Source organism: Zootoca vivipara, chromosome 3 (genome assembly GCF_963506605.1).
Source record: "Zootoca vivipara chromosome 3, rZooViv1.1, whole genome shotgun sequence".
NCBI lineage: Eukaryota > Metazoa > Chordata > Lepidosauria > Squamata > Lacertidae > Zootoca > Zootoca vivipara.
Window position 1 is genome coordinate 83,902,994 of NC_083278.1, and position 27,875 is coordinate 83,930,868.

The window sequence follows — 27,875 nt, forward strand, 5'->3', positions numbered from 1 at the left end:
GACATCCCTATTTCCCGGGGACAGTTCCCGGATTTACAAATCTGTCCCCAGACAAAATCCGTTCCTGGAATGTCCCTGGATTTCTATTTTAAGTGTTGTAGATTTATTAGTAGGGAATGAATGTTGCGTGATTGGTTTAACAGCACAAGACACATCATATGGGGACTTACGGCGAGGCAAAATAGTGGGTGCCACAGCAGCGAGTAGCGCCTTAAGCCAGCCAGAGCCAACTCCGCTACCAGGCTGGCTCCGGGCTGCTTAGACTGTCGCTGCCATTACCGAGGGGGAATTGGGGACACCCGGCGCATCAACTGGGGGAAGGTAGGTTACTGCTAGGATTTTGATTTTTGATTTTTTAAATGTTTTATGTGTTATGTGCTATGGCCAACTGGCTAATTGCAATAAAATTTTTTGATTTGATTTGAACTGGGGAAACTGTTGACACACACACACCGCAACCAAATTGAGCTGGGAGTGAGACCATCTTGCCACCCGGCTGAGGGCCAGGAAACCCCAGAGCCGAAGCAGGGAGAAGTAGGAGAGGAGAATGAGAAGGAAGAGAGAGGAAGAAGAAGGAGGAAAAGGGGTGAGCCCCAACCTCGCCATGTTGCTGCTGCCGCCGCCGCCACTGAGGACAAGTAGGAGAGCACCGGGAGGGCAAGGGCACGTGGCCGAGCCCTGGCCCGACCCGAGCCTACTGCATGGCGGCTAGTGCTCCAAGAGAGTAGGCCAGGGCTCAGAGGAAGGCCGCAGGACAGAAGAGATCATAGAAGAGAAGATATTACTTCTTCTTCTTCTTTTAAAAAATAACTTTTTAAAATAACTTTCTCTCTCTCTCTTTATAAAAAAAGGTGTCCCCGGATTCTTTGGGGAAAAAAGTATCTGGTAACCTTAGGTTGGTAGCCACAGTGGAGAATTCAGCATCCCAGAAATTAGATAAATGCTTGAGGAAGTTATCTCCCAAAGTAACAAACAGAAGCTCATGAACTGAATTTGGTTCTCATGTAAGAAAATAATACATTTATCTTGATTATTTGAAAACAATCAAAACACTGAGTTCACTTGGGAGCGGGTGGAATAATTACTCTGGAAAACTGAAATAATGTAATTAGTGCTATAGATATGACGAGGGAGGGGAGCAGCATCACAGTTGCTATAATGACAGTGGAAGTACATCCACAAACACCCCTATGAGAACAGCATCTGGAAAAAACTAAAACCACAAAAGATACATGAGTTTAAAACATGAAACACTGATACATGTAACCTATTGTAACTTGCATAAATTTTGACTGCTAAAAAGCAGAGGGACACTATTAACAGCAACACTGAAAATGTGTTTGATTAAAATTTGGAATAGTGCATGGATAGCAAAGGTTACTAATGATAGTTATGGGCTGTCAGAAACTCCCCCCCAAAAAAGATTTTATAATTAGGCATTATTTATAATCTTTATGAGAAATAAATATGGATTAGATATTAACTGCTATACTTCATTCAAATTAAGTTAAAACAGTTTTGCTGAGATATTGTATTTATAATCATGGACTATATTCCACTTGATCATAATTATATTCTCATTGTGGTGTATTTGATTATTAACCTGGCAGGTCATGGGAGTTGAGCTGCTGACAAGGATTGGCATTTTCTATGTACTAGCCTAGAATTAATCTGAATAAGGAAATATGAAGATGGGATGACACTGGGTAATTTATGGGTATGACCAGACTTTAAGATAAATAAATAAATAAATAAATAAATAAAGTAACATAAAATACTGAAATGAATCTCTTTTTGATGCATGATGTGTGGATTAATTGAATTATTGTTCTCATTGATTATAGATAGAGATGATAATATATAATCCAGATATGTGTTTATATACACACACACATATATATCTACATATATAGATAGATAACATTGTTTTTACAAGAGCACCACACATGATCAGTCCATTTTTTAATAAAAAAACATTTTTATGATTTCCTAAAATGTATTTATTGATATAGCAATAATTTTAGCAAATACTAGCAAATAATTTTCTATATCAAGATTAAGGTAAGAGCTTAAAAGCATATGGGAGGGTTAGGGGAGAGAAATTACCACTTTTTAAGGAATATGAAGCAGGATGGATGCAGACCTGTCTTTCAATGAACAGAAAGGCTCTACTCATTTGTAAAAAAAGGCAAATAACACAGTGGAAGCTCTTCCCTCTTTTGCCCACTGGCAATTCCCAACACTGTTCTGGAGGATTCTACAACCTCTGGAGCAGGTTTTAGGGGCACAGGAGATTGGTGGGGGAGCTGGTAAAAACTGCCAATAATGTGGCTCCAAACCATTTCCACTGAAGCGAGGAGAGGGCAGTAAGACCATCAAGTTTAGGGCATAAAATTACCTAACTGCACCACTGGATGACAGTCAAACCATATATTTTGGAAAGCAGCCGGAATACATATATTGATCTCCCTTTTGAGCTGTTAAGAGAGACTGGAAAATATCATCTAATGGGAACATAAATATACGTTCTATTGATGTGACAATGAACTAATATGACTCCCTGTACTAATTAAAAATACAGAACAGAAGATCATAAATGATAATAAAGGTAGCTAAAGATGCATAATCAGTGTTCTGAAGAAAATGTAATATGAACAAGCATCTCACATTATTAGAGGTGTTACATGACTGGCTTATGCATCAATTATTAAGATAGTTGCTTTAAAAAAAAAACCATAAAGAGAAATATTCAGTTCCCAAATGACTCAAAGTTTTAAACATGCCAACAACTGTGGCATTCGAATAAATGTTACTTCTTCCGTCTCTGGCAATGAAACCAGCATAGCAAAATCTCTGCCTATATATTCTCTGAGGAGATAGCAATTAGTCTTTCTTGGGCTAATTTATTTTTAATACATTTCTATCAGATTCATGCATGGAAGCGGCTGTTTCTGTTTAAAATACTGAAAACAACACAGGGAAGTAATTTACTTAAAATGAAAGAACAAATAGGCAACTAAATAATTACAGCTGAAGTATTTGTTCACCTAGGCATTTACCATGCATTTGTGTAGCAAATAATATCATGGTCTGTGGAGATCTTGATGTTACCCTGGCCCTAGTTTTTAAAGGCTTCCAACTAGAAACGTCTGCTTAGAAACTTGAATTCTTGCTAGATACAGACAAAAATATTCAATGTCAGATTCCTGGAATATCAGTCAGGTACTGATTAATGTATTTTTATTATACAGCATCATTAAAACATATGGAACTTTAAAACATAAATAAAACAAACCAATCACTGTCCCAAGGACTTACAATCTGACATTGGGGAAGAGAACAGAGGGAGGAAAGGGCAAGTATAGATTTCATTGCATTTATTTATTTGATTATCCACTTTGTAAACTGACCTGTATCACACCAGTGTGATCCCAGAACATTTTCCAATGATGAACAAAATCCAATGATACATAAAATTAGAAACAACCCTGTTAATATAAGCAAACAACAGAGCATCATCATCAGAACAATAAAGCCCAGAAGTGGTTAATAATCTGATCCAGCTGGCAATGAGGGGGAAAGCAAAGACTTTCAGAAAAGGGAGGCTTGGGCAGTGATCCAGGCAAATAAATTGGGCTCCCCTTTACTTCAGGCCTTCATAAAATCATACCGTAGAACCATAGAACTGTAGAGCTGCAAGGGACTCCAAGGGCAATCCAGTCCAACCCCCTGCAATGCATGAATCCTGTCCCTCGGTGGGCTTGAACCATCAACCTTTTGGTTAACAGCCAGACACACTGACCTGTTCAGAACTTGAATCCACCAAGCCAGAGGAAGATCACCAGCCAGGGATTGTGCTCCACCAGGGGCTTCCAGGCAAGCAGAAAAACAGGAGCCCATGCTGGGCCACTGCACCTAACAGTGTTTGGTTTAGTGAGTCAAAGGTTGTGTAGGTGTAACTTTAACTTTTGTCGAAGTTGTTGTGCTAATGTCTTACAAAAGAAAAACCCTTACAGAAATGCCCCCTTTTTAATTCCTGCATCTCCCATCTCCCCATAAGATATCTCTCATAATTTGCACATGGATTCGAAGCTAAATGTTTACATTTTTGTAAAAAGAGGGAACCTACAATAATCAATAATGTACTTTTTTGTGTGAAACTGCCACAAAGTTTTATGGCGCATGATTTACAACAGAAATAAAATGTGGAACTGATATGTGCATATTTATTACAACAGAAAATCCAACATAAAAGATGTAATGAAGTCTATACTGACTTCTTTGGCACTTTTTATAAAGCTGCTCATGTAATAATAATGATGACACCATTTTAAAATGGTGTGTTGATTAATTCAGGAAAGAGAAAAATGTGTAAAACACAAAACTCATAATGAACAACATTTATACACCCAAATATCAGCACCTTTTGATCCTAAATGTTTTACAATTATAACCTGAACCTTTGAAATTGGGAACATCTTGGAAAAAACATGGTTTTACACAAACATAAACACATGTATGAAATCTTAAATACTTTTAATAATGTATCCCTGGAAATAATACAAATCATCACATTTTCTGCCACAAGAGCTCAAACAAATCAATTATCTAAGCATATAAAGGTAAAGGGACGCCTGACCATTAGGTCTAGTCGTGACCGACTCTGGGGTTGCGGTGCTCATCTCGCGTTATTGGCCGAGGGAGCCAGCGTACAGTTCCGGGTCATGTGGCCAACATGACTAAGCCGCTTTTGGCAAACCAAGAGCAGCACACAGAAACACTGTTTACCTTCCCACTTGGAGCGGCACCTATTTATCTACTTGCACTTTGACATGCTTTTGAACTGCTAGGTTGGCAGGAGCTGGGACTGAGCAACGGGAGCTCACCCCGTCACAGGGATTCAAACCGCCGACCTTCTGATCGGCAAGCCCTAGGCTCAGTGGTTTAACCCACAGCGCCACCTGCGTCTCATCTGAGCATATATGCAAATGCAAATACAGCAGTATAAAATAGTCATCCACTTTGAGCTTCACTTGAGTCTCAAATGCCCCCCACCTCAATTATCTAATCTCATGCAACACTTGCCCTTCACATTGTGTTTTGGGGGCTGCATGGTGCAGTTTAAACCACAGCACTTTTTTGGAAGTCTAAGCTGCGGCTGCCTTCTCTCATCTAACTAAAGAAGATAGTAGTTGCTTAAGGCTGCAATACTATAGACACTTTCATGAGAGTAAGCCATTGTGGAGCTTACTTCCATGGATAGGATTGTGTGGTAAAACTAAACTAACTGTTCAGACTAAGTAAGTGATTTCAAACTTTGCAGGTTTAAGGGGGGGGGGAAGTACCCTCCCACCCTCTGACCAGTTTCCATGTCTACCGTCTGCTGAGAATGTCATCATGCATGACACGTCAGAACAGTGAGAGAACTGTTATCAGGGCCGGCTCTAGGGGGTAGGCTGGGTGGCGCGGGGCGCCAGGGGCGCCATGCTGGGAGGGGAGCGCCGTGCGCCGCCCATCCACCAGGGCGGGGGCACTGGAGCAATCTCCGCACCATGGCGCCAGGGCGCCCGACATGCTTGAGACGGCCCTGACTGTTATGGCAGCTTTCCTTCAGAGGCTCAATAATGCTCATGTTAAGTTATCTTCTGAAAGTGATCTGTTTGTTTTAATACACCATGTATTACAGTATTTTGATGCAATTATCCTATTAGAGGCAGATGGGGCGTGTCAACCTGGGAAGGTAGCCAGTCGTGGAGAAGGTAAACTCTGATCCTAAACCTCTGCTGCCTTTGGGATCTCTTCGTTAGAAGAAAAGGCTAAGGAGCAAATCCAGAGTGGAATCCCTAAGAAAGTTGGATGGCACCTGATATGCCTCCTTCCAGCAACTCCTGCAGCAAAGATGGTGCCAAACATATTGCTCTGCTTTCCTTTGGACCACATCAGCAAGGCCAAGAGCAGAGTCTTGTCGTCTGGGCAGTCCAGGAGCTCCATATACATGCCCCAGGTAGGTCACTTCAGTGCTGCTAACACAGTGGTTTGACTTCACTTCTGGAAGTGCACTCCATTGTCTCTTGAGACAGACAAATGCTGCCGCCAACAACAACAACACTATTGGCCTTTGAGGATAAGCCAGGTAGAAATACAAATACTGAACAATGTTTCTTTTTAGTCTTTCCTTAACTTGTTGCTCATTTCTCCTCATGCAGCCAGCAATAAAATAAAATAAAATAAAAGAAAATAGGGAGAGTTCTTCCTAGCTTATCTGCAACTAAGTTACACAAGATTGTTATAAATCTAGCCCAAGTGATCTCCATTAAAATTAAAACAAGATATAGGTGCCACAAAATGAGCTGAGAGCATTTTAGATGGACCTACCCCACCCTTTTAATCAGTCTCCTTTGTTGTTTTGCCATGCTACATGTTATTTATCAATACTTTCTTTTACATTCCCTTGGGGTGCTATTCCATAGCCTGGCCATAAAAAATTCACAGTGAGAGCAACTGCCCCTCCATTACTGTTGGTAGCATCTAATTGATATGTCAAACCACTAAGGAATGCAGTAAATTGTAGCACCGCCTCCAAACAAAAAATAAACAAGTCAAAAGATAAACCAGCACCTGAATTTTGCAAAATGTGTAACACAGTAGTTTGTTAATGATTCATACCCAAGCACTGGTTAACCTAAACTTAGGAAAGACGACAACTCAGTTTATGATACAACTTTCATCAAGACTGAACAGCACAAGTGGTGACCCAGCAAGCATTCTTGGGACTGCACTCCAACACCAGAGTCCTGAACATTTCTTCCCATAACTTCATACAACCTTAGTTTAACATCTTTTTTATGCCCACACAGGTATGTCTGGCGGTATGCCGCATATGTTTGGTTTAAATATATGAACACGACACCTTATGTTCACCAAACCTATCTGTTTATGTGCTGACATAACAAATATTGGGGCTACTGCAGCTACTAAAAAGCTCTTGGTCCCTAAATAAACCTCCCTTCTCTTACACAACTATTCCCACCCCCTTTTCCAAGAGGCACACATGATTGTCACCTTGCTCATTCTATCCTCTCAGCAACCCTGTGAAGACAGTGTGAGGGACCAAAATTACACATAGCGAATACTAACCAGTTTGGAGAATTCAATATGGTTTTGAAATTGGCTCAGAACTGTGTTACTAATGGAAAACAGAAAGTGTGGATATAATTTATTATTAGAAGGCATTTCTGTTTATCCAGGCTTTTGATGGCTGATAGATAACACTGAAATTAGTAAATGTGAGAGTATGTGCTTTTAAATGTTTCCAGATGTTTTAAATGTTTTATTTAGATAGTTTTGAATTGTTTTCAGATCATTTAAATATGTTTCATTTTCATTTTATTTTAAACTGTATTGTTTTAACATTGAAAGGGAAATACATACATGGGAGGGCACAGAATGTAGGGGGCGAATGTGCAGTCCTTACACAGATGTGTCCTCTAGACCAGTGTTTCCCAACCCTGGGCCGCCAGCTGTTTTTGGACTACAACTCCCATCATCCCTAGCTAGCAAGACCAGTGGTCAGGAATGATGGGAATTGTAGTCCGAAAACAGCTGGAGGCCCAAGGTTGGGAAACACTGCTCTAGACTACAACTTCCATCAGCCCCAGCCAGCATGGCACCAAGCTGAGGAAAGAAGGCCTAGCAGATGTGAATGTGAAAAGCAGTTTGAGGATCTCACCACACCCTGACATAGAAACTTTTCCCATTTTGGAAGAGGCTGTAATTCGAATATACAATTTTCTGAACTGCAATAAAAAGGATATACATTGAACTGGAAGGCTACGGATAAAGGAAAAAATGATTTAGAGTCCAAAGTATGAGAAAAGATTAAAAACTAAATAGTGCCTTCAATTTGTTAAGCTGGTGGGAGGAACAGGATGAATGTCTATAAGTTCAATATTTCAAGAGTGTGAATTCAAAAGGGAAGAGGGACTGCCGGAGATGCAAAGGAAAATAGTGATCTGCAATAAGGTGAAGGGGGGAAATCTACTAATGACAGCTATCTTTTAAATTATGGAATAGTTTCCCACGGGAAGTAGGGAAAGCCATATCGTCTGAGACATATGAAACTGGACTGACAATAAAACTCTAGAAAATATACTGTAAGGAATAATCTCAGAATAAACCCACAGGGAAAAGTTGAAGACCTAATAATTCTTTTACTTCTCTGATTTCTATGATTCATGTATTTAATTTGTCCTGGTAAAACCTACCTAGAATGAATCAATAGTTTAATATTGTTCAAGTTTTACTACATTTTGCCAGACAGGTGGATGGCGGTAGGAAAGCCGCAGAAATTACACAAGAGCAGTTAGTAAAACAGAGTGCAAATAATGTCCTAATTAGAACAAATAATGTTTAATGAAATGTAAGGCCTTGTCTAAAAGATTTCACAGAGCTTTCATTTGATTATTTATTATTGAGGACAGACTTTGAATGAAAAATCTACCTAGCATTTGCTCTTTGGGCAGCTTCTGCTAAAAATGATGTTAAATAAAATGTAACCATTACCATAACATTTAACATCCTACATGTCTCTACTCTGACTTCTAGGTACTATTCTGGCTGGCTTTGCTTTACAAGAGGGGGGTCAGGGTTTTTTCCATGCTGACATTGGGACAAAAGGTTTCAGCTTTTTAAATTCTGGGGTACCTAATTTTGAAGGTAACTGTTGTTCTGAAAAATTGGGTCATTTCAGGTTTAATGCACATAAATGAATCCCATTGTTCACGCATTTCCCCTTCCCTCTCCCTTGCATGCTCTGTATGATGATAATGGTTTAGACTGAGAAACCATTGTATGGATTAGACCAATTCCTGAAGGAAATGGTTACTAAGTATGATGGCTATGCATTTCATTCAGCATAAGGGGCACTATACTGGAGAACATGATTGGGAGAGTGTTATTGTGCTTACGTCCTACTTCTGCTCAACCACCGTGGGAGTAGAATGCTTGAATAGATGGGCCTTTGGTCTGATTCATCAAGGGTCTTCTTGTTTACCTGGTTGCTGCTACATCTGAACTGTCAAACTATGATTGCATATGTCCTATATAAACCAGGAGCATGCAAGCGAATGATTCATTCATGGGCTTGGTCTTTCACCTTGAACTGACTGCATGGGATCAGAGCATATTCTTAATGAAGATTTTCTTTATATATAAGCTAACCAATCAATCAATCAATCAATCAATTAAATGGATATAGCACTTGATTGTAAAAAGCACAGGTATATTGTAGAATTAAGTAAAATGAAATGAAGTTGAGTTGAACGTTAAGAAAATTGAAGAACTACGAATGCAGATCTTCTCTGTGGTGAACTGTTCAAAAAAAAGTGTCTTCCTCTTCACTTCTAGGAACAGAAAATGCCCTTTGGGAGTATATGGTTTAACTGAGTGTTTTTATAATGTAGGAAGAGAGAATTCTGAAGCATTTAAGTGTGCCTGTCCCTTGAGCCCAGAAGATGGATGATTTGCTGTACGTACTTGAATTTATTTCATGCACATTTCTCTAATTTTCTACCACTGAGGAAGACTAGCAAGCTGAAATGCATCCAGCAATTGAGGCTTTGATGAGAGAGTTCTACAGTGACAATTCTGCTTACCGGTACATGTTAAAATAATAAATGTGTAGCTTGCCATTTCTGCATCAGTAGAGTTCTGAGTTGACAGCCTTAATCTATCTTAGTCTGACATATAACAATTTACAACATTGTATTTTTTATGTATTTAACATTTTAAAGAATATTTTTAAGGGTGTGTTGTGATTTTTAAAAAGACACATACATTCTCTGCATTTTATGTTCTGTGTATAGCGCATGGTTTTTGTTGTTAAGAACTATTTACCTGTTATTGGCAAAAATATTTAGAACATTTAAGTGATGACACATGCATTTTCCACTAATTTTTTGCTCAGAACTATGTGTGTCTGTACAGTCTATGGCAATAATACAATCTCAGGTAACTGTTAGAATGTTTTTTTATATATAAGCTGGCAAAAATAAACTGATTACAATAAAATATATTATTTATTACCTTTGGATTCTTAATGTATTGAGATGGAGGGTGCTGCTAAGAAAGTTGATCGAGAATATAATGTACTTACTTCTGATTAGAAAGTTTGTTTTAAAAGTTTGGGTATTTATTATGCATTTTTGAAAAGCCATAAAATAAATAAAGTGTAAAAAAAAACTATTCTGAAATTCTTACTCATGATTGAGGAAAACAGCAATTGGTCTTTGGAAAGTCTCAAAATATGGATTTAAAATTCCCGAACCATTTGAACAATGTATTCAGATTCCTTATTATTGGTCGAATTTATTCCCTACCTTTATGAAAATTGCTCATCTCTGTGAAATGTTAAACAGGCAAGTAAAACCAAAAGCTTTATAAGCTTAGCTCAACCAATAATAATATTAAAAATTCTTTATGTTTGCAGCGATGAGCAATTTCCCATGAAACCAGCTCCAAGGCTTGTATGGAGCCATGAAAGATTTTTTGATTTTTTTATATTATTTGCATGGAGCTATGAAAGATTTTTTGATTTTTTTATAATGACATATTGAAGTGAGACCAAAAAACCTCAATTCCCTCCAAGTATACATCTTAATATACTTTAATAAACTATACTCCCTTACATTGTAGAAAACTCCTTAAAATACCGTGTTTCTCCTAAAATAAGCCATACCCCGAAAATAAGCCATAGTGATAGGCAGTTTAACCTTGTAGCTTAAACTGTACCATACTTAATAAAAAAAGACATCCCCTGAAAATAAGCCACCGTGTGGTTTTTTTGAGGAAAAATAAATATAAGACGGTGTCTTATTTTTGGAGAAACACGGTATGTCATTTCTTTTATAGCTTTACGGACTTGGTTGAACATCCATTGGCCTAATGGTCTTGCATTTCTTTACTGAGTTAGATGTATGTAGGAATTGATGCCTCTAAGTTATGCACGTTAATAATTTATTCCTAGTGAAGGAAGTTGTATGAAATTAGATTCTCATGCAACCTTAACAATGACCGTTGCTTTGAATTACAGGTAGGTAGTCGTGTTTGTGCTGGAGGAGACTCTTGAGAGTCCCATGGCCTGCTAGAAGATCAAACTTATCCATTCTTAAGGAAATCAGCACTGAGTGCTCACTGGAAGGACAGATCGTGAAGCTGAGGCTCCAATACTTTGGCCACCTCATGAGAAGAGAAGACTCCCTGGAAAAGACCCTGATGTTGGGAAAGATTGAGGGCACTAGGAGAAGGGGACGGCAGAGGATGAGATGGTTGGACAGTGTTCTCGAAGCTACGAACACGAGTCTGACCAAACTGCGGGAGGCAGTGCAAGACAGGAGTGCCTGCCGTGCTCTGGTCCATGGGGTCACGAAGAGTTGGACACGACTAAACGACTAAACAACAAGAACAACAGCAGCAGCCATGTTGGTTTGACGTAGTCGAAACAAAATAAAAAATTCCTTCCAGTAGCACCTTAGAGACCAACAAAGTTTGTCATTGGTATGTGTGTATCTGAAGAAGTGTGCATGCACACGAAAGCTCATACCAATGACAAACTTAGTTGGTCTCTAAGGTGCTACTGGAAGGAATTTTTTTTTTGTTTCAGTTGCTTTTAAAATGCCTATAAAAGTTGAGGAAAGGTACTATAGTCAGACATACTAAATACAGGTATTACACCACTCAGAAAAACATTTTAACATTTGGGACCTCACTATGGGTATTCAGGTTCACAAACCCTATAATTTACATTGGTTAACATTTATAAATATCAAAAGAACAAACAGAAGATAAAAGGTTTTCAAAGAGATCACCTAATGTTGCAAATGTAAAGCGTCAATTACTCCTCTAGATGGATGTTTCAACTACAGTTTGTGGGATCTTTTAATTTTCTACATGTGACATTTACTAGCAAGAAGTACCACAAAACTAAATAATAAAAAGCAATTTGGTTGACTTTTGAAGCAAAGCTGTCTGTTTTTTTTTAAAGCGTACAAATGCCAACCTTTCACAAGTGTAACTATGCATTTAATTGGGCATCCACATTTAGTCAAGAGATCTGCTCGCTTAATTATGATTTATTGAAGGAGCTTTCATTGTAATGGTCATCACTTATAAACAGAATTACTGGAAGGGGACAAATGAACATGAAAACCATACATTGTGCTGATATTTAAAATAAAATTAAATGAGAAAAATCAGCTTCACTAAAAAGACATCAATTCCATAGATCTAAGACAGGATTGCTGTCTTAGTTCTGGGCACCACAGTTCAAGAAGGATACTGACAAGCTGGAACGTGTCCAGAGGAGGGCAACCAAAATGGTCAAAGGCCTGGAAACGATGCCTTATGAAGAACGGCTTAGGGAGCTGGGTATGTTTAGCCTGGAGAAGAGAAGGTTAAGGGGTGATATGATAGCCATGTTCAAATATATTAAAGGATGCTGCATAGAGGAGGGAGAAAGGCTGTTTTCTGCTGCTCCAGAGAAGCAGACACGGAGCAATGGATTCAAACTACAAGAAAGAAGATTCAACCTAAATATTAGGAAGAACTTCCTGACAGTAAGAGCTGTTTGACAGTGGAATTTGCTGCCAAGGAGTGTGGTGGAGTCTCCTTCTTTGGAGGTCTTTAAGCAGAGGCTTGACAGCCATCTGTCAAGAATGCTTTGATAGTGTTTCCTGCTTGGCAGGGGGTTGGACTGGATGGCACTTGTGGTCTCATCCAACTCTGGGATTCTATGATTCAATGTAAAAATATTGGGAACCTGCTAGTAACTGTAGCTTTAAAGTGTGCATGCACATGGCAATATATATCTGCTTCCATTTTCACATGTAACATGCAGTATGTACATGGGTTTTCTACATTTGGTGAATACCCACATAGGAAGATCAATCCCTTATCCCAGCTACTTCTTGGGCATGAAAATCTATGGATGCAAGTACCGTACATCTTTCACATTCACAAAGGAAAACACATTCACTTCAATGGGGTTTAATCCAATATAAGTGCAGACACAGGTGTGAATGTATGTCTCAGCAAACCCAACTCATTCTTGAGAAAACACCTCATTTGGTGTTCAATTTCCCCTTTGTTTTCTTAAAAACTCATACAACATGTACCGTTGGCAGTGAATGCAAATGGCAAGAATTGGCTGGGCTGCCCATTGACAGAACTGCTCTGATCCTAAACAGGAGCTGGGCAGTAGATAGGCCCAAGAGGGGGAGATCACGTAAGAAAGCTATACAATGGAATCTAAGAGGGGGGAGAATAGACAGAAAAGTACATATGGCCAGGAACTGTGAAGGCAAATAATGTTCAAGTTTATGTATTGATTTGAAATAACCAGTTACATATTTCATTCTAATTATTTTTCAAGACATTTTTCTTTCCACTATAGGAATAGAGCAAACTGTGAACCTCTACAGTTCTCACTAATAGTCCAGCACTCACTATAAGGAAGTTAATTGAAAAGAATTCTCCCTGTAGTTATGAGGAAAAATGCACCTCTCCCAGAACACTGATTTAAGGCTGGTATTTGATGCAAAGACACACTTTTAGTGCATGATATTTGGGCCTGTCAACTCTCTTTTCTCTGTAGAATATCAAGATTAATAATCCTATAGCAGATGGCAAATCACGTTTTGAAATTAAATCCATGCTATGTCTTTCTGTCTCTCTCCACACATGCACAAATGCATGCACACACACACACACAACAGCAAGTTTTCTTTGAAATTCTCAAATAAAAATGTGAAATGTGTGTAACTACACATATTGTCTCAGAACAGTCACAGGTAGCAGCCTCTCTGTGAACCAATAAATCTATGTAAAAAACCAACTTCTTTTAATTTACAGAAAAGCTTCACATCCCTAAGGGCCACTGGCCATCTTTACAAACACAGTAAATTTCCATAAATATGACAAAAGTACAAAGAATGTCACACACAGAAATACATTTCCTATAGTTTAGGATAAGCCAACTTTAAAAGAATAGACCATTTTCTCTTTTTCCAGTATCAGCACTTGATAGGCCAGGTTATTATTATATGATTACTTTATTATAATTTATTCAATTTGTTAGCTGCCTTACAGAGTGGTCTAAAGGTGACCTACAACCAAGTGGGTTGTTGTTGTTTTTTAATGAAAAAAAAACACACAAAGTCCTTAAAAAGAGACATCACACCACTGTCAACAAATAATGGGAAAATCATCATCACCAACAAGCAAGTCAATTATCAAATGCTCGGCTGACATAATGGCGAGTCATCATATACCACCAAATGCCTGGAAGCAAAGGAAGGTTTCAAAAGATAATCAGAAAAAGTTAGCTCAGCAAGGGGAAGGGAAGACAAGAGAACAAAACATGTTTCTGAGCATTCTCTCTCTGGATGTGCATGTGTGTTTTATCTCCCTTTCTAAATTTCTGCATGTTTTGTTTTCCCCTCTTTGAACCTGTGACTGTTTCTCTCACTCTGAGACCGTCTGTGTTTATGTATTCTTTGGGTCTGAGTTTTTCCTTGGTTGGCTGGCTAGCTAGAGCCCATCCCCACCCCCTGCCACCTCCACAGCACCTTATGAGCAGAGAGACAAAGAGCAAGAAAGGAGAGATGGGGGAGAGAGAGGGAGAGAGAATGAACGAATGCACGCGGAGAGCACTCCCATTGTTTCTGGCAGGGAACACCTCCAGCGGCAGCCATTTTGTGAGAACCCGTCTTCTCACTCCAGCCATTTCGTGGTGCTGCTCACAACAAAGTCTGAAAATTCAAAGTGTGCCCACAGACTCAAAAAGGTTGGGGGTTCCTGCTCCAGGAACTCATATGCCGATCAGTGGACCACTGCACTTGATTGATCATATGTAGCCAAATCCCGTAAGACAACAGAGCAGCTCAGTATGCAATTAACAGCATGCGTTTCATAGCAGAACAAACAAAAAACTTCAAAGACCAACCTTTAAACTGACAGTAATGTTTCCTGATTGTTCATAGTGTCTTAGGCAGATGCTCATTTAAAGAATTAATCATAGCAGCAATCTGAGCCTTACTAACTCCATTTTTTTAGCCTTTAATCCAAGTTCTAGAATCTTCATCCGCAAAATCTTTTAACAAGCATACATGTCTATTGTTCAAGCTTAACAAACCAAAGCAAACTTATCAGAAATATTTGCCCTTTAGACAGAACAGAACATGAATCGATTTCATTACTGTCATACTGCGCGGAGAACAACAGAAGTTAGCCAGAAAGCAGGGTTTTGTAAAGGCTATATGAAGCATTTAAAATGACAATTATACAATCACTGTGCATTAATTGGCTTCCATTTAAGGACAGAAAGCTTTCCTGTGAAGATAATAAACATACCATCATTTCCATTGCCAGCCTTTTGAGACTGAGTAAAAAGAGGAGTTTGGAAATAGCCTGTCACTTCAGGCTTTGAGTACTAAATTATTAATTTACACAAAATACTACATTAAAATACCATTAAATCGACCAAAGGCAGCAGAAGCAGACTTGAAAAGAAGTTTTCACACTTGGTTAGACTATGAAATGCAGTCTATGACATGTAAACTGAATTCCATTTACTTTTACTCCCTCCCTTTCTGCATTATTTTCTTTGCCACTCTCGCTTGATCAGAGAGGCTTGTTGAAGTTTGTGTTTGCTACCTTCGGTCTGTCTTATTTTTCCTGCTGTGAACTAGCTAGTTGGGACTTTGCAATCATTCTTCATGCTATAAATTCATGACATGAACAAGGGATTAGATCTTCAATGCAAGATTAGGCACACAGGAATTGGCAAGGAAGGAGACTGCCATTATCCAAACACTTACGAAACAGCAACAGAAGCACTACCAAACATCAGCAGAAGCAGACTGCTTTTGCTCAAATAATTCACTTTTCAAGTTGGAGTCACTAGAAGAATCTTTTTTAAAAGCTAGGATTCCATGCTTCTTTATGTAACAAATGTCAAAATTAATTCTGAATTGACCTAACAAAGTGGTTTCCTCAATTTATGAGATATTAAAGCAGTATATTAATATCCTTTTGGGGTAAATTAGGTTGGTCGGGGAGACCAACTGTAACAGACCAATTCCACAGCTGCAGAAATACAGCTGTTTCATGGTATTGGTGTTTTAGTTGGTTCTGGTATTGTCCTAGGATTGGTGTTATTGTTACTTCACTGTGAATACTGCACTGTGATTTGCCCTGGGACCCTTATAAATGAAGGTTGGAAAAGAAATACAGCAAATAAAGAAATAAAATATTGTTTTGTTTCTCCAGCTCTTCCTGTCACAGTTAAAGCAATCTCCTAACACTGGAAAGTGGTGTAAAACTGCTGGGCTCTGCCAAGGGAAATCCCTACCCAGTCTCTTATCATCAGCAATGTTTCATTTTTATTTATTTTGTTAGTAATATACTGTTAACATGCCACCCCATTCTCCGAGTGGAGCAAGATCCCAGGGATTGCAGGAGCTTAGCCAGGGTTCAGTTTCCTTAGAATGAGGGGCAGCAGAGACTGTGGTATCTTTAGGATAAATGGTTTATGCACACATAGGCACAACCTGAGTGTAAAATGGAGGTGTTCACAGCTTTGACACCCTGAACGGTCTCAATTCTACATTAGTCACAGCTTCGGATCCAGCCAAATCAAGCATGTCTCTGGTTCTCAGATTCTCAGTCTGCATTCTGCTTCCAGCCAGATGTTGAAGGCCTACCCATTAGCTTGTGGTGACAGTGCTTAACTCTTCGGGCCAACAATCATTGCCTAAACAAAGGGTGGAGGTGGCAAGCAAAGGAACTTTTCCAGCTAGTTCAACAACAGAATCCTCCATTCAATTTTAACCTGGCTGGAACCATTTGAATTTAATCCTTGCTGCATACTCCCTACAAACTCTGCCCTCCTTTTAGTTTTGGATGGTTAGTCATGTACAAGCATTCTATTAGATTGGAAAGGGATGAGGTACAAATAGAAGAAAATTAAACTCACTTGCAGGAAACCTTTGTTCTGTCAGCCACCATAGTCCACTGCTGCTGGTTAGTGGAAACTTCAATGTAATAGCTGTAGCTTCTGTCGTCACAATCCCAGAGAAGTAACCTGCATGAGCAGAAACAGTAAGAATTCAGTGATCACCAACCAACCAACCAACCAACCAACCAACCATGTACTACATAATTTCTTTCTAAAAACTTTCCTGTTAACCTATGTTAACTGCTTGTCTTGGAATGTGTCTCAAATAATCAGCAGTTTGAATTCTGTACCTTAGTTAAAAGGGGGACATTTTGGCCACAAGTAGGCATAAAAGTAAACTATACTGTAATTCCAGATCCTTACTTCCTTAAAATTCTTCTTTATCAACTATTTCTTTTTTATTTTCATCTAGGCCTGGTGGCTCTATATGTTTTGAGCTATGACTCCTATCAGTCCAAGTGCTAGCTGAGGTGATGAGTTACAGTCCAAAAACATCTGGAGGACACCATTTGGGGGAAGCCTGCTTTAAAGCCGCAGGTAGGAGCAGAATTCTGGGCATACATATTTTTCTGGAATGCCTGATAATTTGGCTTCAAATAATTTTCCCACTTTAAACTTTCTAAGCAATCTATAAAATCTTGTCAATTAGAGCATTTCTTTGCAATTCATCTAAATTATTCTTAATTTATGTAAAAATCAATCCATGTGGAAAACTAGTTCAGTCGGCAAGTGTGAATATGATTGCATTGCTAAAGTGATGGTCAGCCTCTGATTCACAGGCCAACAAAAAAATGTACTTATTTATCTATGTAGGTGATTTTAGACCACCTTTCAGGGCCAAAGGCAGTATCAAGGTAGTTCAGAGTCAAAATCATAAAAACAAAAGATAAGACAATTAAAGTATACAACACAGAGGACGGGGAGGAGGAAGCAGGAACAGTTGAAGTCCAATTAAAAGCAACTTCAAATAGCAATATATTTAAGGCTTGTTTCAACACAATCAGGAAAGGAGCCAGGCACACATCCCATGGGAGGGTGTTACAATGTGACGTAGCCACTACTGAAAGGCTCTGTGATTGCCAACCAGATGATTCTTAATTGTGGGCCTGTGAGAAGGGTCTCTGTGGCCAGTATCAAGGCCTGGGCAGGTCTGGATACATTTTCTTCAGATAGCATGGCCCCAAACCAGTGAATGCTTGAAAGGCAGCCGTCCAGAAATACACTGGTAATCAACACTGCTAGTTACAGAATATATGTTTTATGCTCTGATTACTTTATCTCACAAGCAGCCAGGCAGCTGCATTGCAGACCAGTAGATTAATGTGGATGTAACCATGGCATGAATGACAGTGGCCAGGTCTGCTTCCTCCAAATAAGGTCTCTGCTGGCAAATCAGCTGAAGCAGAACTCCTGACAACTGAAGTGCTGCCCGAAGACTTGAAAGGAAAATAGAACTGTCCTTACTTGGTGTCAAGGATATTGACGTACACAAAAAGGTGCCACTACTTTTTAAAAATTCACATTAAATAGAAATGATGTAGGTATACCCATTCCAATTAGAAATTCACACCAAACGGGCAAAAGAGTAGAAAAAAAATAAGTGGAAGTGAATATAAGCATGCATAATTATTCAAGCCTCTTCCACAGATCTTCATAAAGATGTGAATTAGCCAATTTATACCAAGAAAACCTTCACATGGTCCTCCAATACAGACTTCCTAGTTAGTGCTCATCTTGAAAGTATATAAAATGCATGGTTATATTACATATCTTCATTCACCTATTCTTAGGCTCACTATTGATTTTTCTTTAGGACCAATGAACTGCTTTTATAAATTGATTACCAAATGTGATTTTGCTTACATCTTTTACAAATGTTTTGGCTGGCTGCATACCATTGATTAGCAGGATTTGAGTTTGAGTTTATAGCAACAAATTGCTCTCTTTGCTGCTGTTTTGATACAAAATTCAATAGCAACTATGGTTTTCAAAAGCTTTGTCTTTGCTATTGGAGCAAGAAGTAACTGGAAGCAGAGCCAGAAGACTGCATTTACTTTGCTTAAAATAATTGCTCTCTCATCAGTCTAGAAAGAAAGTTTTTAAACTGCAGCGTTCTAATTGGAAAGCCTGCATTATGCATGTTATGGCAAGCTACATTGTGCTGATTGTGATTTTTAACTTCTGCTCTTTTGCTTAAGGGTTTAATTTACTACTGTACCAGGTCCAGAGTTAAAAGGCCTATGCCTTGGTGCTTATTCACTTAAATGGCACTGACTAAAAAGTGTAAAATTGACCTGCATTGCTTGTATTTTGCACTGTTGTTGTGGAAAGCCTACTCTTCTACAACACAATTACTGAACATAATTATTGCAATTTTCATAATTTAGTCTCTCTTTTGGAAAAATGTGGCTCACACAATAATTATGATACAAACATAATAGGCAGTGATGACATTTGATGATTTCTATGGAATCCCTAGGGATTGTCCCTGATTTATATAACATTTTAACTCCTAAGAACATGGAGTAGTATTCAATGAATTTTTGCTCAGACCCACTGAAGTTAATTCACCTAACTTACTTATGTTTATTAATTTTAATGGGGCTATTTGAAGTAAAACTTAGTTGAATGCTAAGCCCTGCTGGATCAGACTAGGGTTCCACCTAGTCCAGCATCCCATTTTGTACAGCAACCAGATACCTCTAGGAAGCCCACAAAGAGGGCACAAGGGTAAGCTATAATAACCCCCTCCCATTGTTCCTCCTCATGAATTGATATTAACTGGGACCTGTGAGCCTGAAGAATGCATAAATCCATCATGATTAGTAGCCCTTAACAGAGCTATCCTCCATGAATTTATTCACTCCGCTTTTCAATCTAAGCTAGCAGAAATCACTTCCTGTTGTTGGAAATTCCACACATTTAAATATCTGCACTGTGAAATACTATACTGCATCATCTGTCCAGAATCTCCTGCCATTCAGTTTCAATGCATAATTTCCAGATGCACAACAGCCTTTTTGAGAAGAGGGAACCAAAATTGTGTACAGTATTTTAAGGGTGTTTAACCATATATTTGTATAAAGCTATGACTATATTGACATCTTCAATTTTGATTCATTTCTTTAAAATCCCTAGCAACAAATTAGCTTTACTGTTCCCACACACTGACTTTGCAGTGTTTATGTTGAATTATGATTCCTCCAACCCATCAACATGCACTTTACACTTTCACTGAACCTCATTTGCAATTTTGTTGTTCATTCACTAAGTTTAGAAAGATTCTTCTGAAACTCTTCTCACTGTGCTTTTATTTTCACCACTGGGAATAATTTCTCTTTATTTAAAAAACCCAAAAAACAAACAAACAACAACAACAAACATTATACAAAACAAAACAAAACAAAACAAAACCGTATCTACAACCCTCCCCCCCAAAAAAAAACCTATCTTTCTAAATATGTGTTCTGATACCCTGCTCCTCCCAAAACAAATTGGTTTCTGCCAGTTGTTAAGAATTCAAGATATGAACTCTGCTCCAGTTAAACAAAAAAGCAGGTTGGCCTGAACTAAAGGTGAAGCTGACCGCTAGCTTTGGAACAAATATTTTATAATGTTCTGCTTTCACATGTTAACTGCAACCTTCTAGGAAAGGGAAGATATTGTTTGCAGGCTGATGCTAAAGGGCAAACAATTTTATTTATAAAGGTTGAGGAATGTTGAAACTAGCTTGTTCTTTTCCATTGTGAATTTGGGAAAGTTAAAGTTGTACCTTGTTTGCTGAATGTTTTGCATAAATGTTATTGCATTCTGATTTAGCTTAAAGACCCATGTGACTCTCACGAGAGCAGGTGTACTAAGAGCTCGAAATAATGGAACTTTTGGTGAATCTAAAGTGCTTTGTTTTTTTTAAATTTCACAACAACCTCTTTACATTGAACTGCATTTGCCACTTTCCTGCCCACTTCGGAGAGATACTTTCAGAACTCTTCACAATCTCTTTTTATTTCAACCACACTGAACAATTTAGGATCATCAGCAAACTTGGCCACTTCACTGCTCTACTTCTAAATCATTTATGAAGAAGCTGGGGAACTCCACTGTCAACATCCTTCCACTGGGAGACCTGTCCATTTATTCCAATTCTCTGTTTCCTGTTTCATAACCAGTGTTCCACAAAATGACTTCTTTTATGCCATGACTGCTAAGCGTATTAAGGAGTCTTTGATGAGGTGCTTTGTCAAAAGCTTTTTGAAACTGGATTAATGATTTGGGAGAAGAAGAATGGAAATAGCTGTTGATAATAGTGATGAGAAGACTCAATGAGAGAGGGTGGTCCATGGAGGAAGTCCGGAACCAAGGGACCTCTAAAACCTATAGCCAGCATTTCACTTTTTCATCAGTAGATATACAGACACCCTGAAGAGTGCAAATCTGGCCAGCCACCCTGGTCAGTTTCCTGCTTCTGATACACATTTGAAGACATATTTATTGTTGGATTAATGTTTTTAGCAATCTGCTCCTCTACCCCCCCCCCTTTTGAACGAATCCTTATTGCCTTCTACAGCTTCCTTAAGTCTGTTCAATAACCATGCAGGCATACTCTTGCACTCAATGGTACCTTTCTTAATTTGCGGGAATCTCCTATCTTTTAAATTTAGGAAGCAATGCAGTATATTTCCATAAATAGTTTTTATAGGCCATCTGAGAGCTAACAGGCAGGCCTTTTCTTAAATTTATGAATGGTGAACACCAATCTCATCTTTATCAAGCCTATTTCAAATGACAGCAGCATGTCACCAAAGCAACTGAAAAGCTCGCTGCTTCTACATTAGATTTAAAATGCAATTTAACCACACATCTTTCTCTTACCAAAATAAAAGTGTAACTTTTTCTATAGACGGCATACAGCTTTCTTTAAAGAATATTTAAGTTTTCTTTAATGTATTCCTTTCTTCCTATTGAAGATATCTTGTTTACTTTCAACTGCTAATAAAAACATTACTTCTGCAGAAATTATTTCACCCTGCACCACCAACAGCCTCTTTTTCCCCCTTTAATGATGCTGTTGGTTGATAGCTATGAGATAAACATAAACTCATTAGGTTCTGGGGAAATATTCACTAATTCAGAAGCCTGCTTACCTAAAGGGCATGGCACTTAATAATAAACTGCCCTCCACATCTCTAAATCCTTTGACACTGTCTGGGGTTAAGATTGGCTGGTCAAACAAGCTTTACAAAAGCTGTTCCAGAACCCTTTGCTTAAGCCTGGCTATTAATAATATTAATAAGTCATCATTTCAGAAGCAAAAATAAAAGGCTTCTGAAGGAAAACTAAAGTTCTCATTAGTGCTGACTTCCTGCAAATTAAAAATTTAGAGCTGATTCAGTCAGAATTCCCAAAGGCATCATTGCATACTTGGTCAGAAGAAAGACTCAGCTATCTGAAATTCTGCTTTCTCACCCACTATCTTTCTGTGTAGCTGTAAAAGTCTTTTGGTGCCTCTAAGCAAGACTGTAGCTAACTTGCTTATTAAAAATATCTGTCAACTTAAGGGCAGAATCTTAGATGTGTGATGAGATAAACACAGATATAAATCATTGTAACACTTTTTAATTACAAGTATGGATAAAAGCAAAAACATATGTAATTCCCCCCCCCCCGAATCTATTATTTCCCTCCCAAGAGAATACTTTTTATCATCGCAGGACTTTGTCGTTTCTTGTTGGAGAAATTGGACATGGAGGAAGGGCTTAATTTCCTTCATGAGCACAGATCATCCCATGTATGAGATAAACCAACAGGTGCATGTCAGCCAAGCCAGTTGCTATGGCATGTCAGTCAGTGAGTGCCTCTGTAAGTCGGAGTCTGTTTTACATCTTGAAGCTGGAACAACAGAGATACTTTGTACTTGTATATATCTGTATCTGCATCTCCAAAGCCTACAAATTGTATGTATATCAACGTCTGAAACTGTATTACTGAAGCCTAATCTTCTACAGTAGTAAACTATTTTAGATCTTAAGCTGCCTATATGTGGTGACTGGAACTGTGGGTAACTTTTGCTATGTGGGCATCTCACTTCAGATTCCCAACATTTCCTCGATTCAAATATTCAAGGCTAGTAAGAAGGCTAGTAAGAGTCAGAGTCATATATCATCCTGACTGCTAAATTCTAGAAGATTCTTGGCAAACAGGTTCTGTTGACACACTTGAGTTCTGTACAGTGCAGGATGAACTATTGCTATCAAACATTTATCTAGAGCCACACAGGGCGATAAGTGCTGTCCAAAGTGCTGAAGCCTATATTAAGTTGATTCAAAACACACAACTGTGGATGAGAATAGCTAAAAATGCAGTAAGGTAAAAGGTGCAACCACTCCTAAAATGTCTCAATATACAGTGGTACCTCGGGTTACAAACGCTTCAGGTTACAGACTCCGCTAACCTTGGGTTAAGAACCTTGGGTTAAGGACCTCCAGAACAAATTAAGTTCTTAACCAGAGGTACCACTGTAACAGGATAAAGAGTTTTATAGAAACTAAATGACTATGTAAATTAGAGTAAACTTTCGTGATATTTAGTTTACTTATTTATTTCATAGAATTTACATGAAAACATTCTACATATCTAGGTAGGCTTGTCAAAACAAAAATGTTCTTAGAAGGCACCTGTACAGTGGAGGAGCCTGCTTGATGTGAAAAGGCACAGAATTCCAAATTGTGGGTGCTGCCACACTAAAATATTATTATTATTTACAAACACAGAACAAGTATTGTGTGGCACCTGTAACAGTACCAGTTTGGCAGACTGAAGCAGTCAATTGGGCATCTATAGGGTAAGGCAAGATGTCTGAGGTGCTATCCTCTAATGACAAGTATGGGGACAAAATAGCAACTTCCAGGTCAGTAACATGTCGACTGGTTCACTGAACTGTTACCTTACTGTTTTTTTTTTAATGTTGACCCACCTAAACCCCTAAAAGTGAATTTAAAAGAGGTAAATTGTATTTTTTTGCACAAGCCAACAGTAGCCCAACTGAGGTTTCTTATTTGCCTCTCCATGATACCATCTGAATAATTAGAAGCTAAAGAAAAATACATGTTGCACAGAATTCAGTCTGCATGACCTGCCCTTTCAGACTACCACAAAATGCCTCTCAGGTGCCAGTATAAATATTCACTAGTGCACTCTGGGCACAAGGGCCACATTTCATGCCACATACTAATCCTTCAAATGTATTCTGAGCAAGGTATCGCAGTAAACATTAATGAGTAGGCTAGGTTGTGCTGTGATGGATACACGAGGACAGAAAGAGAATGTTTAAGTGAAGGAGGCAGAACTGCACACATCGCAGGGAAAAAACAGTTTAGGGCAATGTTGTTTCTGCTACAAAGACTTCTTATATTAGAAGAAAATGTTAAATTAGCCTTCGTTAGTCAATCTTGCCCTCTGGGCTGTAGGAAGAAATGCTGAGTGAACTTGAAGTTCATCCGGCTCACTTCCTGCAATATCCAGAATATTAAACATTTGCCTCAGAAGCATCAACCTTGCTAGAAGTCTATTAATTGAAATAGGTAGCAATGAGTGTAATAAAAATTTGATTGCACCACCTTACATTTTAGTAAGAATATCAGAGCCTAGTACTCTAGGGGGAGAATATGTATCCATTAAAAATAGAGAAGAGGAGTTTCACTTAAAAATGGGGCAGTCATAGAATTAATCTTCCTTGGCTCATAACCCCAGGTCTAGATTCTGTTATCCGTTGAGTACAGAATTTCTGCTCCCTCCCCCGTATGGGATGTGTGTGTGCGTAGATTATTATATACATTATACATATACAGAGGGGGGGATTGTAAGTGCTCTTGATTAGCTGTTGTGACCCTATGAACCTCTTGTGGATAAGAGGCAGTCCTTGAGATATTGTGGTCCAGAGTCATTTAAGACTTTATAGGTCAAAATAAGCATTTTGAATTGGGCCAAGAAACTAATTGGCAGCCAGTGCAATCGGGCCAGGATCAGTGTAATGTGCTCAAACTGTCTTGCTGCAGTGAGTGACTTGGCTGCTGAATTCGGCACCAGCCGAAGTTTTGGAACAGTCTTCAGAGGCAGCCTGCACTGCACTGCACTGCAGTAATGAAACCTCAAGGTTACCAGAGCACAGACAAGGCTATTCCAGTCAAGATAGGGGTGCAGCAGGGCCACCAGCCAAAGCTGATGAAAGGCACTCCATGCCACCGAGGCCACCTGAGCCTCCAGTGACAGCAAAGGATCCAGAAATACCTCCAAGCTATGTACCCACTCCTTCAGTGTGTGTGTAACCCCGTCAACAGTAGGCAACTTCCCATCCATCCTGTCTAGGGATTAACACTGGGGCCTACTAACAGGGTTATCTGGATTGAGCTTCAGCTTGTTGGCTCTCATCCAGTCCATTACTGAGGCAAGACACATCCACTGCCACACCTGCAGATGTAAAGGAAAAGCAGAGATGTGTGTCACCAGCATATTGCTGACAGCCTACTCCAAAACTCTGAATAACCCCACTCTGGTTTCATGTAGTAAAGCACAGGGGGTAAAGCTGAACCCTGTGGAACTCCACAATGAAGGCTCAATGGGGCTGAAGAGCACTCTCCCAGCCTCACTCTCTAGGAACGACTAAGTAGGACCAGAACCATGAAGTCCAGCATTATTTATCTGAAAAAGGAGATGCTATGCGAGCCCTGGATATTGTCCAAATTGGAATTGTCCAAAGCACTTACCATGTTTCTTTGATAATGCATCTTGAATATTTCAACTTATCTTTACAAAAGTAGTGTATTACATATGAATTATGTAGTGCATTTTTTGGCCTTTCCTTCAAGGAGCTCAGAGCAGTGTGCTTGCTCTGACTGCAGTGTTACCCTCACAATAACCTTGTAAGGCAGGTAGGGGGAATATCAGGCCTAGGGGCCAAATGCATCCCTCCAAGCCTCTCTATCTGGCTCCTGAAATTCTCCCCAGCCCCCTCCCCCAAGCTCCACCCCACTGATCATGCTTCACACCATCTTTGAGTGCATTTGCTTGGCTGGAATGTGCCTTGAACTCTGTTGATTCCTATTGCTTTCTTGGATGTAGGGCGGAGAGGGATGTGTGTGTAAAACTAGCCTATGACACACACACAAAATGCATTCGTCGTTCTGCCCAGTTTTGCCTCTGCCCCCATTCCACTACTGGCCCATGGTGCCCAGAAAGAAAAGGCTTCCCTACCCATGTGGGTGGCGCTGTGGTCTAAACTACTGAGCCTCTTGGGCTTGCTGATCAGAAGGTCGGCAGTTCGAATCCCCGTGACGGGGTGAGCTCCCGTTGCTCGGTCCCAGCTCCTGCCAACCTAGCAGTTCGAAAGCACACCCCAAAGTCCAAGTAAATAAATAGGTACCACTCCAGCAGGAAGGTAAACAGCATTTCCATGTGCTGCTCTGGTTTCAGTGTTCAGTTACGCCAGAAGTGGCTTAGTCATGCTGGCCACATGACCCGGAAAAACTGTGGACAAACGCCAGCTCCCTTGGCCTGTAAAGCGAGATGAGCACCACAACCCCAGAGTCGTCTGCAACTGGACTTAGTTGTCAGGGGTCCTTTACCTTTACCTTTTACCTTTTTACCCTTGCTGTTACTATTTCTCTGTCTAAGATCATATGGTAAGATTCATGGCTGTGAATCCATGTTTCCTTGGTCTAACACCAACATTCTATCCAATATACCCATTGCCCCATAAACCTCATAGTTGAGGAGGTAAACTAGAGAAAATATCTAACCGTCTATTTTAAGAAAACACAGAAGTAGCCAGTCAACAGGCACTGAAAATGGCACTAATTAAGTCTTCTAAGCCTATGATTTCCAACTACATCAAGCAATAAAAAAACTGAATTAGGTAGATTAACAGAGGCGTGTTTGGGGGGCTATGCAGATTGTGACAAATATCCAGAAATAGTAATATAATAATAATAATAATAATAATAATAATAATAAAGAATTATCTATAGCACTCTGTTTCTGATGCCATCCCCAGCAACAAGTTTTGTCACTATTTTAACATTAAATGTGTGTCATGATTTGTTTTTCAAGTTGTTTTGCATGCTATTGTGGCACAAGAAGAATATTCCCATTGCAAGGAAAAGCAACTGACCTTTCTACAGGATACACACACACACACACACACACTTTTATTTATTTAACTTATAAAGATAGCATAGCAAAAGATTTATAAATAAAATACACCATCCTCTATCTTAACAACTAACACACGGTGTTGTTTCAGATGCTGCTTAAAGAAATTGAAGCTGTATATGGAAGGTATCCAGGAGGCATGAATTTTCCCCTTATGAACTAGCTTTACATAAAAAAGAAATCTTACCGAATTGATCCAATCATGTAAGGTTGTGCCAACTGCACTACGATAGCACCACTGCCTAGCTGGTGGCATGTATACCCAGAATCCCAGTCATAGTTCTTTGTGTCTCCATTCAGCAAGGCATTGCGACTTCGGCTTACGCCCTCAATAACACTGGCACAGTCTGCAACTGTTGCAACGTTCTCAGTGGGAACTGAAAATTAAAATATGAAAGAGATCAAAAGCAGGCAGAGACAACCATCCATTTCTATTTCTGGGGAAGAATAAAAACAAGCAGGAACACATGGGCTGATGATTCAGAGCATAGATTAATAATGAATAAGCACTGGGGGAGCTGTCTGAACCAGGGCAGGCCAGAGAACCTTTAACTCCAAAGCAGCCTTAGAACAAAATTATGGATTGCAAATAAGTATTTAGACAGGTTAATATCATAGCAATTTTTTTGCTGAAAGCAGACAACCTCAGTATTAGGAT

General features: G+C 39.2%; 1 protein-coding gene across 7 annotated transcripts in view; it reads right to left on the reverse strand.

Moving 5' to 3' along the window:
* Window positions 1-27,875, reverse strand: part of BTBD9 (BTB domain containing 9) — a 148,355-nt gene that overhangs the window by 20,804 nt on the left and 99,676 nt on the right. For 6 of the 7 annotated variants that reach the window (XM_035108137.2, XM_035108138.2, XM_035108139.2 and 3 more), the window contains 2 exons: window positions 27,405-27,594; window positions 17,030-17,137 (listed from right to left, as the gene is read on the reverse strand). In XM_035108137.2, the coding sequence (XP_034964028.1) occupies window positions 17,030-17,137; window positions 27,405-27,594 (298 nt within the window). Of the gene's footprint in view, window positions 1-17,029; window positions 17,138-25,399; window positions 25,478-27,404; window positions 27,595-27,875 lie in introns of those variants that run through there. The other variant, XM_060272952.1, reaches the window with a different exon arrangement.